The 15260-nt window shown below is 45.3% G+C and overlaps 1 protein-coding gene across 1 annotated transcript; it reads left to right on the forward strand.

The window, feature by feature from the left end:
• Positions 1-1659: 1659 nt before the first annotated feature.
• On the forward strand, positions 1660-2629 carry LOC307048450 (transmembrane protein 59-like; the record flags this gene model as incomplete). The annotated part of the gene is given in 2 exon segments (XM_079697534.1): positions 1660-2363; positions 2365-2629. Coding segments are annotated over 2 exon segments (969 nt in total).
• Positions 2630-15260: the final 12631 nt, after the last annotated feature.

Raw genomic sequence — 15260 nt, forward strand, 5'->3', positions numbered from 1 at the left:
GGTAAAATTAACTACAATAGCAAACTCTCACATAGCCCTGATTATGTGCCTGGTAGAGTTCCAAGTGCTTTATCTATACTAACCACTAAATCTCACCACAGCCCTATAAGGCAGTCTTATTTCTTACCCCCATTTTACAGGTAATGAAAGTGAGACCCAAAGAAGTTGCATGAAATTAACTTGCCTAGAGTCATCCAATTAATAATTGGCAGAGCAGGGATTTGAACCTTTGTCATCCATCTCAGCGGTGCTGCTCACCAGGAAGGGAACACTGTTGGCATGACAACAAAGGTACTTCCGTCCCCGCTTAAATGCAGCATTAACTCTATGAACACCCCGCAAGCCCTGTAGATAAGCTGCCTTGGTATAAATTTACATGTCACCTTCAGGAAGAGCAGGGCTTGCCTGGGTGAGGAGAAGGAAGAAGAGAGGAGACTTCTGCCCTTGAAAGATTCTATTTTAATTCTTTAAAAAAACCACTGAACAGACCCAGCCCTGGATTTCAAGATCAGTTTTCAAGGTCTCCAGGCATGAGGCAGTCATCTGAAAAGGGAAGCATGACAGGAGTCTGACCTCTGCGTGGCCTCCTTGTTCTCAAGGTGCTGCTTTCAGATCCGAAAGTGAACAGGAAAGCCGAGGAGCCAAAATCTCCCTAATCTCGGATCAGGTATCAATACCATTAGGCATTGGAAGCTTGTGACAGCAGAAGATGTCACACTCTCAAGTGCTAACACGGCAGCATTTATCTAAGTTTACTGATAAACAATCTAAGACATAAAAGGTCAATTAACTATTTCTAGAAGTTCTATATAAGACTCAGAAACTTGCTTGTTATCCTAGCCTAACTTCCTGGAAACACTGAATCACAGCATCACACAGTGCAAGTCCCTCAAACCCAAGTCCCTTTGGAGAAAGGAGCTGGCTGCAGCAAAGGCCCTGACAGGTAGAGGACAATCATTAAGATCGTAATGACAATGATGATGACGGAGAAGATGGTGGTAGCCATGATCACAAGAGCAAGCATTGGTGGCACATCTCATATGGGTCAGGGACTGTGCTGAGGACTCTTCCTGCACTGTCTTAATCTTCACAGGAACCGTGAGAAGCAGATACCAACACAACACCCATTTTAAAGACGAGGAATTTGATGAGAGAGGCCAAGTATCTGGGTCAAGGTGTCATGATTGTGGTCACGATATGAACTGGGGCCAATCTGACTCTCCAATTTCACATTCTTATCTAATGCTCGACTGTCTCTTCCTATAAGGAAACCTTAGTATAGAAAGTTCTGGAAACAGGGTATGCTGATTACTCACATTTTCTGGTAAATATATGTGCAATCAGTTCTAAATACTCAGTTGAAAAATGTTCCACAATGTTCATGGTCCTCTTTCCTGTCTTAGTAAGTATAGTATACTAAATATAAATCTACTTGTACTTTATTAATAGATATATTCAGGGCTATCTCTTAGCTATTTGCCATAACAATTAGGTCTGATTGTAGAGTATTTCAGATATAGGCAGAAGAATTAGACACAGCCCAGTATATATATATATATGTATGTATGTATGTGTGTGTATATGTGTATATATATATATATATATATAAATAAAATATATAGAGCAACAAGCTGATCTGCTGTGACAGAGACAAACAAAATGGTGGCACCAAATGGGAGCCGCTGGGTCAGGGCCCAACTGGGGCTCTCGCCGCTGCTGCTGCTGCTGACCATGGCCCTGACTGGAGGCTCAGGGACCACTTCGACTGAAGCATTTGACTCGGTCTTGGGTGATACAGCGTCTTGTCACCGGGCCTGCCAGTTGACCTACCCCTCTCACACTTACTCCAAGGAAGAGTTGTATGCATGTCAGAGAGGTTGCAGGCTGTTTTCAATTTGTCAATTTGTGGATGATGGAATTGATTTAAATCGAACCAAATTGGAATGTGAATCTGCATGTACAGAAGCATATTCCCAATCTGATGAGCAATATGTTTGCCACTCTGGGTGCCAGAATCAGCTGCCATTTGCTGAATTGAGACAAGAACAACTCATGTCCCTGATGCCAAAAATGCATCTAGTCTTCCCTCTAACTCTGGTAAGGTCATTCTGGAGTGACATGATGGACTGTTCACAGAGCTTCTTAACCTCTTCATGGACTTTTTATCTTCAAGCTGATGATGGAAAAATAGTTATATTCCAGTCTAAGCCAGAAATCCAGTATGCACCACAGTTGGAGCAGGAGCCTACAGATTTGAAAGAACCGTCGCTAAGCAAAAGGTCCTATCTGCAAATGAGAAGTTCACAAGCACACAGGAACTATCTTGAAGATGGAGAAAGTGATGGCTTTTTAAGATGTCTCTCCTAACTCCGGGTGGATTTTAACTATGACTCTTGTCCTCTCCATGATGGTATTGCTCTGGATTTGTTGTGCAACTGTTGCTACAGCTGTGGAGCAGTATGTTCCCTCTGAGAAGCTGAGTATCTATGGTGACTTGGAATTTGTGAGTGAACGAAAGCTAAACAGATATCCACCTTCTTCTCTTGTGGTTGTTAGATCTAAAGGTGAAGATCATGAAGAAGCAGGGCCTCTACCTGCAAAAGTGAATCTTGCTCATTCAGAAATTTAAGCTTTTTTTTTTTTAAAGAAAAGTGTATACACATCTAAATTTCCATTCCTCATAGTGCTTTTTAAAATGATTTCATTGGCTATAGGGCTTAAAAATCGCTATTAAAATCACTATTAAATGCAAATAAAGTTACCCAAATCTGTGAAGACTGTATTTGCTGTAACTTTACCTGTAATTTTTTTCTAGTAATTTAAGAGATGGATATTTGGGATTGTATTTTTATTTTACTAATATCTGTAGCTTTTTTTTTTTTTTTTTTTGCGGTATGTGGGCCTCTCACTGCTGTGGCCTCTCCTGTTGCGGAGCACAGGCTCCGGATGCACAGGCTCAGCAGCCGTGGCTCACGGGCCCAGCCACTCCGCGGCATGTGGGATCTTCCCGGACCGCGGCCCGAACCCGTGTCCCCTGCATCAGCAGGGGGACTCTCAACCACTGCGCCACCAGGGGAGCCCTGTAGCTATTTTAATTATTATTTGCATTGTTTTTGTTTGTTTCCTTTCTTAGCCAAATTCTATGAGCTGATCATTATTCTTCCCCACCTCCTACCATGTCAATCACCTTAGTTAATAAGTTGAATACTCAGTAGGATATGATACTCTTGCTCAGAAATGACCCACAACCTGTAATTTGAAATTTAGTAGAAAATGTCCTTTAACACACTGCATTTTCAGTTGTATTGAACTGAAATCATTAAAATTTTATTTGAATAATTATGTGCTGAAATTTGAGTTAATATACTCCTGATTTTCTAGATCTTCCCTTTCACCCCTACCCAACCCAGAAAATAATCAGAAAATGTTCTATGTCTATTTATTGCTATATGATGATCAGGGAGCAAACTAAAGCAAAAATGATTCTCTCACACACAAAAATAATAATAAAATAAAATTAAATATATACACACGGTCCCTGACTTACAATGGTTCAACTTATGATTTTTTGACTTTACAATGGTGCAAAAGCAATACGCATTCAGTAGGAACCATACGTCAAATTTTGAATTCTGATCTTTTCCTGGAGCTAGCGATATGCTGTCCTTTCCTCTCCTGATGCTGGGTGGTGGCAGCAGCCACAGCTCCCACTCAGCCATGCGATCACAAGGGTAAAAAAGCGATACACTGACAACCATTCTGTACCCAGACAACCATTCTATTTTTCACTCTTGGTACAGTATTCAATCAATTACATGAGATATTAACACTTTAGTATAAAGTAGACTATATATTAGATGATTTTGCCCAACTGTAGACTAATGTGAGGGTTCTGAGCACATTTAAGGTAGGCTAGGCTAAGCTATGATGTTCAGTAGGGTAGGCGTATTAAATATATTTTCAGCTTACAATATTTTCACCTTATGATGGGTTTATCAGGGTGAAAGCCCATTGTGAGTCAAGAAAGATCTGTATACTAGTAGATGTAATATATATTTTAAACATTTTTTCATATATTATATATTTTTTAGAATTTATATTACATCTTATTTTTTTATAATGTATATTATATCTTTTTTTATAACTTATACCTTATTTTTTTAATATACCACTTTCAGAGCATCCCCAAGGCATGCTCTGAAAGTGGGATGTTAAAAAATAAGATCTAAGAAAATTAATTTCACTATTTGCCTTTTTCTTATAAAAGTTCAATCCAAATTATTTTGGTTGATAACTGCAGTGTAGTGTATCAATGACTGCCCATACATGGTGTGTCTACAGCATGAGGAGTGCTGAGAAACAGGAAGAGGAGCAAATGAAAACTTAAAAACAACAAAACCCAGCATAAAAACTAAAATGACCAGCCCCCTAGTTCTAAGGAAAGTCCAGTTTCTCATAAGGGGCAGTCAATGTATTTTTATCTGTGGCTTAATGTTTTTGCAGACACATTAAATCATAAAAATCCAAGAAACCATATCTCACCCCCAAACCACATAATATATTTTAAGGAATGTGTCTCTTTTCTAAGAAACTGCTTGATTCGCAGGAAGTGGCAAAGTGGCAGGTGTGTTCCCAGGATCAGCCAAAGAAACCAAATAAACGTTCCACTGGGCAAACCTGTTTCTCTCAGATAAACAGCTGCCTGCTGCCTTACAGGGGGAAAAGGAACCACAGGACTGTCTTCATGATTCCCTGGCACTTCTGTTTTTCTGCTTAAATTGAAAAGGAAGATGGCAGTCTACACCTATGCAGATACTGCCATGCAGCCAGGCCAACCCCAGGCCCTGCGTGGGCTGGGGGTTTCAAAGCCACAGCTCTGGATGGGGGCCTCACGGGTCTTCTGGGCTTTAGATAGGCATGGAAGAGGATGGCTAAACTAGGAGTTGCAGGAGAAGCAGATTTCACTTGAAAAAGAGATCATTATGCAATTAGCTGTATTACACAATAGCTAGGCTCAGGAGGAGTGCGGGTGGAAGGTGGGAAAGAGTGTCCATCTTTACTTGCTCCAAGGCAGCCCATTCCTTCCCTCTCGCACCACTCACCATGCTGTAAATAACCACCTGCCTGTCTGTATCTCCAGGAAGTCAGGGACTATCCACCCTGGGCACATAAAGAGAACCCAATACGTGATAGTTCTGATAGTTCTTGTGGCTACAGTGTGTCCTCAAGAAATATCTGCTGAATGACTGAAATAGGGGCAGGAATCAAAGAACATAACTTTCTATTTGGAAAGTGTCTTGCTAAATGCTTGTCATTGGATAAGATTCACTATATTGCAGCTCTGGTCTGTTGTGTTGTAAGCAGGGTTAAATAAATAAAGGCAAATTTTTAAAAAATACCAAAGAGGAGCAGAGCTGAACTGGCTTGCTGGAAGTTTCAGATTCAAATAAAGGACTGTCTAGGAGAAGAGAGCCAGCTGGCTGCTTAGAGGACATGGAGTTTAAAGCAAAGTCCTAATGGAGATGGTCTGAGGGAGACCATCCAAGGGGTCCCCTAGCCACACAGACAATGGTGGGGACAGTGTTCAGACTACCTAGGAGCTCTGAGGACTCACAGAGACAGACTGGCTAGGATGGGGCCAGAAGGCAGCTGCTGGGTCAGGCTGGGCCAGCTACTTAGTCATCCTGCCAGTAAACATCCTCCAGGAATATTGTGCCTTGCAGAGAAGGAGCTGTTGTGAAAATGACCTAGGCAGACAATCTGACTGCAGCGCTGTAGGCAGGGCTATGTCCTTCCCCTTGGCTAAGAGGTCTCTCATGCTCCCTTCTCCCAAGCAGCCAAAGAATAAGAAAGGATAGACAACCAATGTTCATGACCTCCTGCTATGGACCACTTCCTTCTCCCATGAAATGCTTATGAGGTTGGTGGTATCATTTACATTACACAAAACTCAGCTGAGAACTGTAACTCACCTACAGTCACACAACTGGCAAGTAGCAGAACCAGAACTTTTAGTTTTGGCCGGGATTGAAAGAGAACCTCTTGCCCCACAGGATGCAGCCTGCCCTCCCAGCCTCAGAGGAGGTCTGATGGGGCAGAGAATTTGACAGCAAGATGCTGCTGGCACAGCCTGCTCCTCTGAGAGCTTGACAGGCCTGTCCTGACCTCTGTCTCAGAGCCACCTCCATCTGGAGACATAATCTTATTGGAGTCTCAGCTTGATCTGCTGATGTTCAGCTCACCTGCCTGCTTCTAGCTAGATCTCTCCCGATACTTCCGTTAACCCAGCTCCAAATTAAAGCAAGAGTCCCCAGACCAATGTTCCTCAAAGGGTGGTCTCTGGGATGTTTGTGTAAGTGGCAGATTCCAGGCCCCAACCCAGACCCACAGAGTCATAATCTCTGGAAGAGGGACCCAGGAACCTGCAGTTTTAACAAGTTCCCTGCATGATCCTTATGCCAGCTAAGGTGGGAGAGAGACTGTCCCCGGTGTCCCAGGGTGGCAGGGGCTCCCAAACTCCCCCATGAACACCTTCCGTTCATCCCCCAACTCCAAAATAGTACGTACTTAAGATTAAAAAATTGGGGGATTTTTTTAAATTAGAATTTTTTTTTAATTTTTATTTTACATTGGAGTACAGTTGATTAGCAATATTGTGTTAGTTTCAGGTGTACAGCAAAGTGATTCAGTTATACATATACATGTATATTGTTTTTCAAGTTCTTTTCCCATCTAGGTTATTTTAATTTTAAAATTTTTTAAAAATTAAGTGACCTATTATTTTACCACGTAGAGAGAAGCACTGTTAACATTTTGGATTAACTCCTTCCGGTATTTTTCTATGTATATAGACACAGATATGGTTTTCCTGTGAACAGCATTACACCAGACCGTTTAGAGGCCTGCTTCTCTTGCTCAGCTGAGCACAAACACATGCAACTTTGCCACCTAGAAGGATACATGGGCGTCACTGCAGGCCATCGATGTACAATTCTCCATGGCTGCTGCTGACCACCACAGGATGATAGGCAAGTCGTGTTGATGCCGGAGGAGGATGGGGAATTGGAATCGGGGTGCCAAGGCATTGAAAATTGTGTTTCTGCTGACACTACCCATCTCCCCAACCTCAGAAGGCTACCACCTGCAGGTAGGTCAATTCCAACACACTCAAATTTTTTTAATCCTAAACGGTTAGCAGTGGAAGAAATTTTAGAGGTCATCCAGACCAGTCTCCTCACCTGTAAAAGAGGAACCAGAGTCAAGACAAACCTAGCCTCTGCTGGAGTCTCATGGTGTCTCCTCTCCACACCCAGGGTCCCCCAGACGCCTGCCAGGCTTGACAGAGGGCAGCAGCCACCTAGGGGAGGCCCAGGTGGGGATCAAGGCCTCAGGACACGCCTTTCAAATTTCCAGGGTCTCTCAATATTATCACCACAGCTCTTGACCCAGCAACCAATTTTCAGATCCAAGGGTATCTGACTGGCTGTGGAACTTTGTTGAGGAGTGTCCTGGTCACAGCTATTGAATTCCAAAGGCACTAGGTCTCCACACTCTTGGCTGAACAGCCCTTGTACAAAGGAGGCTCTGAACCAGCTGAGAACCATAGTCCAGTCTCATGCTGCTTAAGAATCTTCTCCAGCCTTAACGTGATAATTCAGGCACAGTGCCCCTGAATCACAGTGCATGGGACAGTCATGAGCAGACTTGGCTATAGAAAAATTACCAAATTCTGCCCACTCAAAAAATACCTTGAGTGTTCCCACTCATGTGAGCTTGGTTTCAGCTTCTGGCTCTCCACCCCCATTTCTGGTTGGAGTGTGGGCTCCCCTAGAACTGCTCAGCAATCCGGGGGACACCATGAATTCAAAGAAGGCCGCTGGACTTGAAGCAGATGGCTAGCAAGCATCACTTCTGTCCTTTCCGTTTTAATTAATTAATTCACTCATCCATTCATTCATCCGTTTATTCACTCATCCATTCATTCATCCATTTATTCACTCATTCATTCTTCCACACTGAGCTTCTCTTCCCCAGGCACAATGTTAATGGTTTTCAATACAGCTTTTGAAGGCTCATGATGATTCTATGAGATGGGTCTCATTCTTCCCATTTTAAAGGTGAAAACTCTGCGACTCAGCACGATGAACAGTTGCAGATTTACTGGGAGGCAAATGAAGAAAGCTTCAGGCGTCTCTTGCATGGGCCTCTTTCAAGGACCTAGCAATGCGTTTGCAGAATCATATAACTGGTTTTCAAAATTTACAAAATTATGGTATTTTAGCTGCAATTCGTTAGGAGCACTGTCTCTTTCCACTCTGATGTCTCCTCCACCTGTTGCATTTCCCTTCATGTCAAGTGGTGTTAAGGCAGCTTCAGGCCTTGGGCGATCCAGCTAAGGGGAACTTGATTTGGGGATAGATTTAGTTTGGGTGTAGTGGGATTGAGGACCGTGGTTCACAGACACTTTAATGCAGGGGCAGGTTATTGCTAGCTGCCTCTGTAGCTGTCCCCATGGCTTCCAGGAATCCACCTACCGCCTACTGGGCCCACTCACTGTCGCGGAGACTCAAAGGTACACCATCTGGTACCTGAGATATGTGCAAAGTGGAGAGAAAATGAAAATTGAAATATACAGAGCCAGAAGCTAGTTGGTGGACATTTCTTCCAGTCATCAGACAGGTGGAATTGTAGGAGGAGAAATTAATTCTCACTCAATGTTGCTTATTTGGAAGAAAACTTCCAAAAGGGAAGTTTTCTCCTGTCAGAAATATATTTGATAACACAGCAAACACAGCTATAAACATACCAAACACTTTTCCCCTTTTTGATGGGAACTGTGCAAAACAAATTTTATCAAATTTTATGCACTGTAGGACCCAAACCCGTAGCTGTACAACAAAAAGTGGATGTCTGTGTATGAAGTCACGTTTTGTGACTGTCAGTAATAAAAAAACAATTTTATCAACCATGCTAGAAGAAAATTAAATGATCTTTTCAGCCTCCCTTTAGAAAAATTATGAAATCATTATCATATGAAGAGGTGATTAAAGAGTTTCCAGCCAAAAGATGTTAAGAAAAAAAAAAAGTATTACAGAGGTTTGATAGACAAATAACTAATGAAAATACTCTTTTTCTGGATTTTGTAAAGATACATAACAGGCTTTTAAAACTTATGTTGGATGTGATTTCTTTTCTCATTCTAAGGAAAGTTTCACTATCATATCTAATTTTGTATTTGTAATTTTATATTCTTTCTCTTAAGGAGGGTCCCCAAATTACTTAAGCTTCAAGCCCTGTGAAATCTCGATCCATCCCTGGAGGTGAAATATGTTCCCCAGCCAGGAAGTAGCAGATGCTGGACTGGAAGACTTGGTACCCTGAGTATGTGATTCCCTGCACCTCAACCCATGTGGACCCAGTCACCGGGTGGCCTGGGCTGGAGTGGAGAAGGGTGGGGGAGGGTGATAAATTAACCACAGGCTCTATTACCACACACAATATTAAGTTTCTACCTCACCTGGGTAGGCAGGCAAGAGCAAGAGGCATTTTGAGGACCTGAGCGTGCAACCTGACAAAACTTGACTCTTAGAATCAAGTACCCAGATTAAGGATAAATAACCCCAAAGCATCACACAGCATCACTGAATCTGATTTGATTCTTCCAGGTGCTTTATTCCCTAGATCTGCACTAAAATGGCAGCCACTAGCCACATGTGGCTCTTTAAGCTTAATTATAATGAAATAGAATCAAAAATCTACTCAGTTGCATTAGCTACACTTCAAGTACTCATCAGCCGCATGTGACTAGTGGGGACTGTATTGGACAGTGCAGAGATGGACTGCTTCCATCACCCCCATAAGTTCTACTGTTCACTCAACTGATTTAAGTCTTCATTACCAAGACACATCTAAGCTCTCCTTCTCAAGCAGAGGGCATTTTCAGGTGAGTGTGGCAGACATGTGAGGAGAAGGGAAGGCCTGTCCAGAAAGAAAAGCAAAGTGGAGCAGCTTGTTTGCAGAGAAGGGTCAAGGGAGAGCCAGAGAGGAGAGAGAACCTGGGCCAGCCAAGGTGTGGAGCCTTAGAGACAGGAAAGGCATCATCAGACACACGAGCCAGGAGAATAACTCAGATCACACCCAAGAACGAGTAAGAAGTAGAAATTATTATTAGCTCTGGAATCAAGATTATTTTTCTCTTTACACACACACACACTTTTTAGAGTGTACTTTGCACTGGGAGTCTTTACTGGGGACTCAGTTACAGCTTTGCATGGCTGGAACATCTACAGGCCTGAATTGCAGAGTTACTGGCATGACATCATCCTCTTCTTCAGGCCTCCCCCTCCACTGCCACCCCCACCCCCAACAAAGAGCTACTGCCAACTCTAATCCTCGGCAGAGATCTGAGGGGCAGCACCCCTTTCTCCTGAGGCTGAAGGGACCCCTTGCTTCAACTCTTCTGCTGGGCCTGACTCAGGGAATAAATCCTACACCCAACCTCCCGTATTCTGAGATTAAAGGACAGCTGGGGGCCTCCACCTCCTCTCATGGGCTTCCAGGGGCACATCTGCAGTGAATTCTAGAGCAAGAAGGCATGGCAGAGTGAGGGACCCACATTTCTCCACCATGTCAGGGTGTGGGGATGGAGACAGTGAGAAGTCCTGGGGAGGATGATGGGGACAAACTGTGCCCTCCCAAGCGGTTCTAGGATGGAGCTCCCAGTAGGTAGGATGGAATCGTTACTATGGTGATGCTGCTAAAGCAACGGCTCCCCACACCTGGGGCAAGGCCGTAGCGTTTACTTGACAGTCATCATCCCATCTCTTCCTCATAATATTGCTCAGCCATTCAGCCCTCAACAAACAACTCTTAAGAGAGAGCTTGCATAGTGGGCTCAAATCCTGGCTCTGCCAGTTGCTAGCTGTGTGCCATTGGGCATGTTACTCATTCACTCCATGCCTCAGTTTCCTTGTCTATGAAATGGGAGTAATAACAGCAGTACCTACCTCATGGGCTGATGTGTGGATTAAATAAATTTATACATGTAAAGTATACAGAACTAAGCCCAGAGTGTGACAAGCACCCCCAAAGTGTCTGCTGCCGTGTTCCACGCACTGGCAACATGAAGACAACTAAACACAGTACCTGCCCTCAAGGAACTTACAGCCTAAGAGAAGGATGAACAAGTGCTAGAGGGACAAGGGTGCTTGGGATACAAAGGAGGGACCCCGAAGCCAGAACAGGCCTGATTCCTGGGCAAAGTGACAACTCCGTTAAGTGTTGAAGAGCTACGAGACAGCCACTGTTACAGGCCCTTTTTATATGGTTTCTCATTGAATCCTTGGCCCATTTTACAAACAGGGAGCCTGAGGTTCAGAGAAGTTAAGGTACTTCCCCACTGTCACCCAGCTGGTAAGTGGTGGACCCAGGATTCAAGTCCACGTGTATCTGATTCTCGAATCCTGACTCCAAGTCTGGGTGATGTGTGGGCCGGCCAGGCAGCCGCCTGGAGGACAGTTCTCTAAGGGGCTCTACAGCAGTGTGGGGGGAATGAGAAATGCGGCGCCAGTTAACGCTGGTCTTTGCAAAATAAAATGTCAACAGACCCTACGTGGGCCCAAGAAGCTAGTGCCTGCACCTGGAAATAAACAGTCCACTCAGGCAGAGTGGACTCCTGCTTCTGGCTATGTAATTACTGGATAATCGGTAAGGAAGAGGTCTGAATCATTAGCCAGCCTGGAGGCCTACCTGTTTCCCCACAGCCGTGCTCTCACCAGGTGGGAGCCCTGAGAAGAACATGCAAGCTGGAAACGTGGGCTCACATGTACACTTTCTTCACCCAGAGGCTCCGGGCTCCCTAGACTGCACACCACTTGGTCTCACAGAAGCATTTAGCCGGAAGAAGGGCCCCAGCTATAGGCCCAATCTGGTCCTTTTCCAGGAAACTTGCCTGGTGTCTGATTTATGTGTCCCAACTTCAACCCTGGGCTAACAGGGACAAGAATTCCAGTAACGGTGCAAGATCACAGAGAAAACCAAGGAAACAGCAGACAGGCCATACACTAAAAGCCCCAACTGTATCTCCCAACCCTGAGTTTCACATGTATTTCTACTCACAAAAGAGAGTTTGCATCCAAGCAGAGGTATTAAAATTTTAATTAAACTTCATCAAAACACAAAACTCAGTTCCCTTAACTGTGCTTCCCAACCCCCAAATGATGGCATCAGGGGGACGGAAGCGATGATGGTGGGTATGACCATGAGGAGTGCCTAGCTCTGCCCTCTCTTGCTCTGGGTACCCATTCCACTCAGGTCCCCTGGACCGGGAGGTCCTGCAGGCTGTCATGGGTGTGTCCCCAGCACAGTGTCCAGCTGGCACTCAGGAAATCTTAGTTGGCAGTTGGACGAATGAGTCTCCCTCCAGGTAAGGAGGGAAGCTCTTGCTCACAGAACCCTCCAGAAGTCCTTGATAATTCCTTTCTCTCCCTGTTCTGAGCATCCCTGTGGGCTGGTTTAGCACACAAGCTCACTCAAGAGGCAGCCCTCCAGAGAAGATCAGGGGTTAATTGTGCCTACTGAGGAGCCATCTTCCACAATCCGCCCCCCCCACAACGGGGAGGTCTTCCCGCATCCTGATTTTTTAGCTTGTAAAAAGCAAGGCCTTCCGATGGGAAAAGAGAAGGAGTCAAACTCACAAGAAACAAGTGTCAGTGACAGATTTTCATGGGAATGACACCTCCAGACCTATCGGCGCTTGAGAACTGCCTGTTTCCCAACCACAATTCAACACAAGGGCAAATATCATCCTTCCGTTGAACAGGGGTAGAGCAGGCTGGGAAGAAAGCTTGCATCAAAACGAGGGGTGAGGGCTTCCCTGGTGGCGCAGTGGTTGAGAGTCCGCCTGCCGATGCAGGGGACACGGGTTCGTGCCCTGGTCCAGGAAGATCCCACATGCCACGGAGCGGCTGGGCCCGTGAGCCATGGCCGCTGAGCCTGCGCATCCGGAGCCTGTGCTACACAACGGGAGGGGCCACAACAGTGAGGGGCCCGCGTACAGAAAACAAAACAAAACAAAACAAAACACGAGGGGTGAGGGACTTGCCCGGTGGTCCAGTGGTTAAGACTCTGCACTTCCACTGCAGGCGGTGCAGGTTTGATCCCTGGTTGGGGAACTAAGATCCCACATGCCGCTAGACGTGGCCAAAATAAATAAAATGAGGGGTGAGCAAGATCTGGACCAGAATGAAAAATGCTAGACACCCAAGCTGTGAATACTGATGTAAAAGCGTCAACCTACAATAACAAATATTTGAATAGGACCCAGCGTAGTTCTCTTTAAGTGGCCCAAACACTAGAGCTTTACTTTAAAAAAAAAAAAATCTATCTATTCCCCCTCTGCCCTCCAGCTCCCCAGCCTCCCCCCGCTCCAAGAGCCACACATGCTGCTAACTCTGAGAGTTTTCTAAGAAGCTGGTCAGAGACCCTGAGTGGCTGGCCAACAACGTAGTCCTTTACAAATGAGGCTTAGAGAGCAGAACTGGCAGCTGGGTGCCAAGAACGCATAAGCCCTGCTCACATCCCACATCTGCCCTGACACTCTGAACCACAGCCACACGTTAAAGTTTGTGAAACTGAAAGAGAGCCCAGAGAAGGGTAGAAGGTGCAGAAAACGACACAGAAATAAGTAAATGAGAACAGGAACCGCGTGAGGTGGCATCAAGATGCGGCAACGAGGAATGTCAGTTCCCCTCTTGTCCGCTGACCCCTTCCGCTCTGGGACCCTTCACACTGACACTAATTAAACCCACCAGCTGTGCTTCTAAGGAACGCCTGCCCGGGTCGGTCTGGCTGCACAGACACTGGCACTGACAGCCGCAGAGAGCAGCTCAAACCAGCCACACGGCTCGGCCTGCCCTGTGGTCTGGTGAAAACATGCCTAGCCAAGGAAAGAAAAGAAAACGTCTCAAAAACATGCCTGAGAAGCTGCTGGTCTGGGCCTGGATGCAGGGGCTTCTCAGCTGCAGTGTATGTAGATACCAGCCACCAGGGTCCCAGCCTTCTCTGGTCATTGGTCTATAAAGAAAAAAGGTGATAACTGGGAATTGGGCTTTTAACCTTGGAACTGAGAAATCAGCCTGCTGCTCCCTCCAGGGTGTTAGACCCTCTCACCCAGTGCTTCTCAGCCAGGAGTGATTTTGCTCCCCACCCCAGGGGACATGTGGCAATATGTGAAGACATTTCTGGTTGTCACAACCGGGGATGGGCTCTTGCTACTGGCCTTTAGTGGGCAAAGGCCAGAGATGCTGCTAGACACCCTACGATACACAGGCCAGCCCCCAAAACAAAGGACTATCTGGTCAAAAATGTCAACAGTGCCGAGGTTGAGAAACCCTGCTCTAGAGCCAGAGAGCACAGGGTTCGAATCCCAACTCCACTACTTTCTAGCTCAGGGGTCTCGGATAAGTTACTTCGCTTCTCAGAGCTCCAGGTACCGTTTATATAATTAATAAATCTTATGTAGCAGTTTCTAAGTGCCGGGCACTATTCAAAGCACTTTACACGTATGAACTCATTTAATCTTCCTAACCACCCCATGCCACGGTACTATCCTTATTCCCATTTTACAGATGAGGAGACTGAGGCCCAAGATTACCCAGCTAGTAAGTGGAAGAACCAGGATTCGCACCCAGCAATGTGGAAACACAGCCTGCACTCTCACATTACTCCATTCTTAGCTTGCCTTATAGATTAGAGCTCACATTTACTATCTAATTTAGTTCCTGATACAAGGGCGTGCAGCAAATGGGGCTTCTCAGCCCTCCTTCAGCATTTAGCCCATATTGTTTGTATTGTCTTGAACAATGACACCAAGGATCATGCCACTTGCTTTTTCTCCTTCCCTTACAGCATCTAAAAATGGCAAACATTCAAACATTCCCATTCCCCAAACGCCAGCTACATCAAGATGTTTATTCAAAAGTGCAAAACGAGCTCTAACCAGGCTGGCATTTGCTCATTGAGGAGGAGCACTGCAAGGTCATTGAGAACCACGTCCTGGACCTGACATTGCTCTCTGCCGGCCCCCTGATTCCTCTGCATGTTGGTTGGAAGGTCCCAAGGTGTGTCTATTTGAAAACAAATTGTCAGATGCCATCTATATTTAACAAACAAGCAATCCTCCCTAAGCAATCTGAAAAACACGCTCTCGGGAGCATGCTCTGAGGGCACCCAGGCCAGCCACTTTGCAGATGCAGAAACTA

The sequence above is a fragment of the Hyperoodon ampullatus genome (assembly GCF_949752795.1).
Source record: "Hyperoodon ampullatus genome assembly, chromosome: 2".
Classification (NCBI taxonomy): Eukaryota; Metazoa; Chordata; class Mammalia; order Artiodactyla; family Ziphiidae; genus Hyperoodon; species Hyperoodon ampullatus.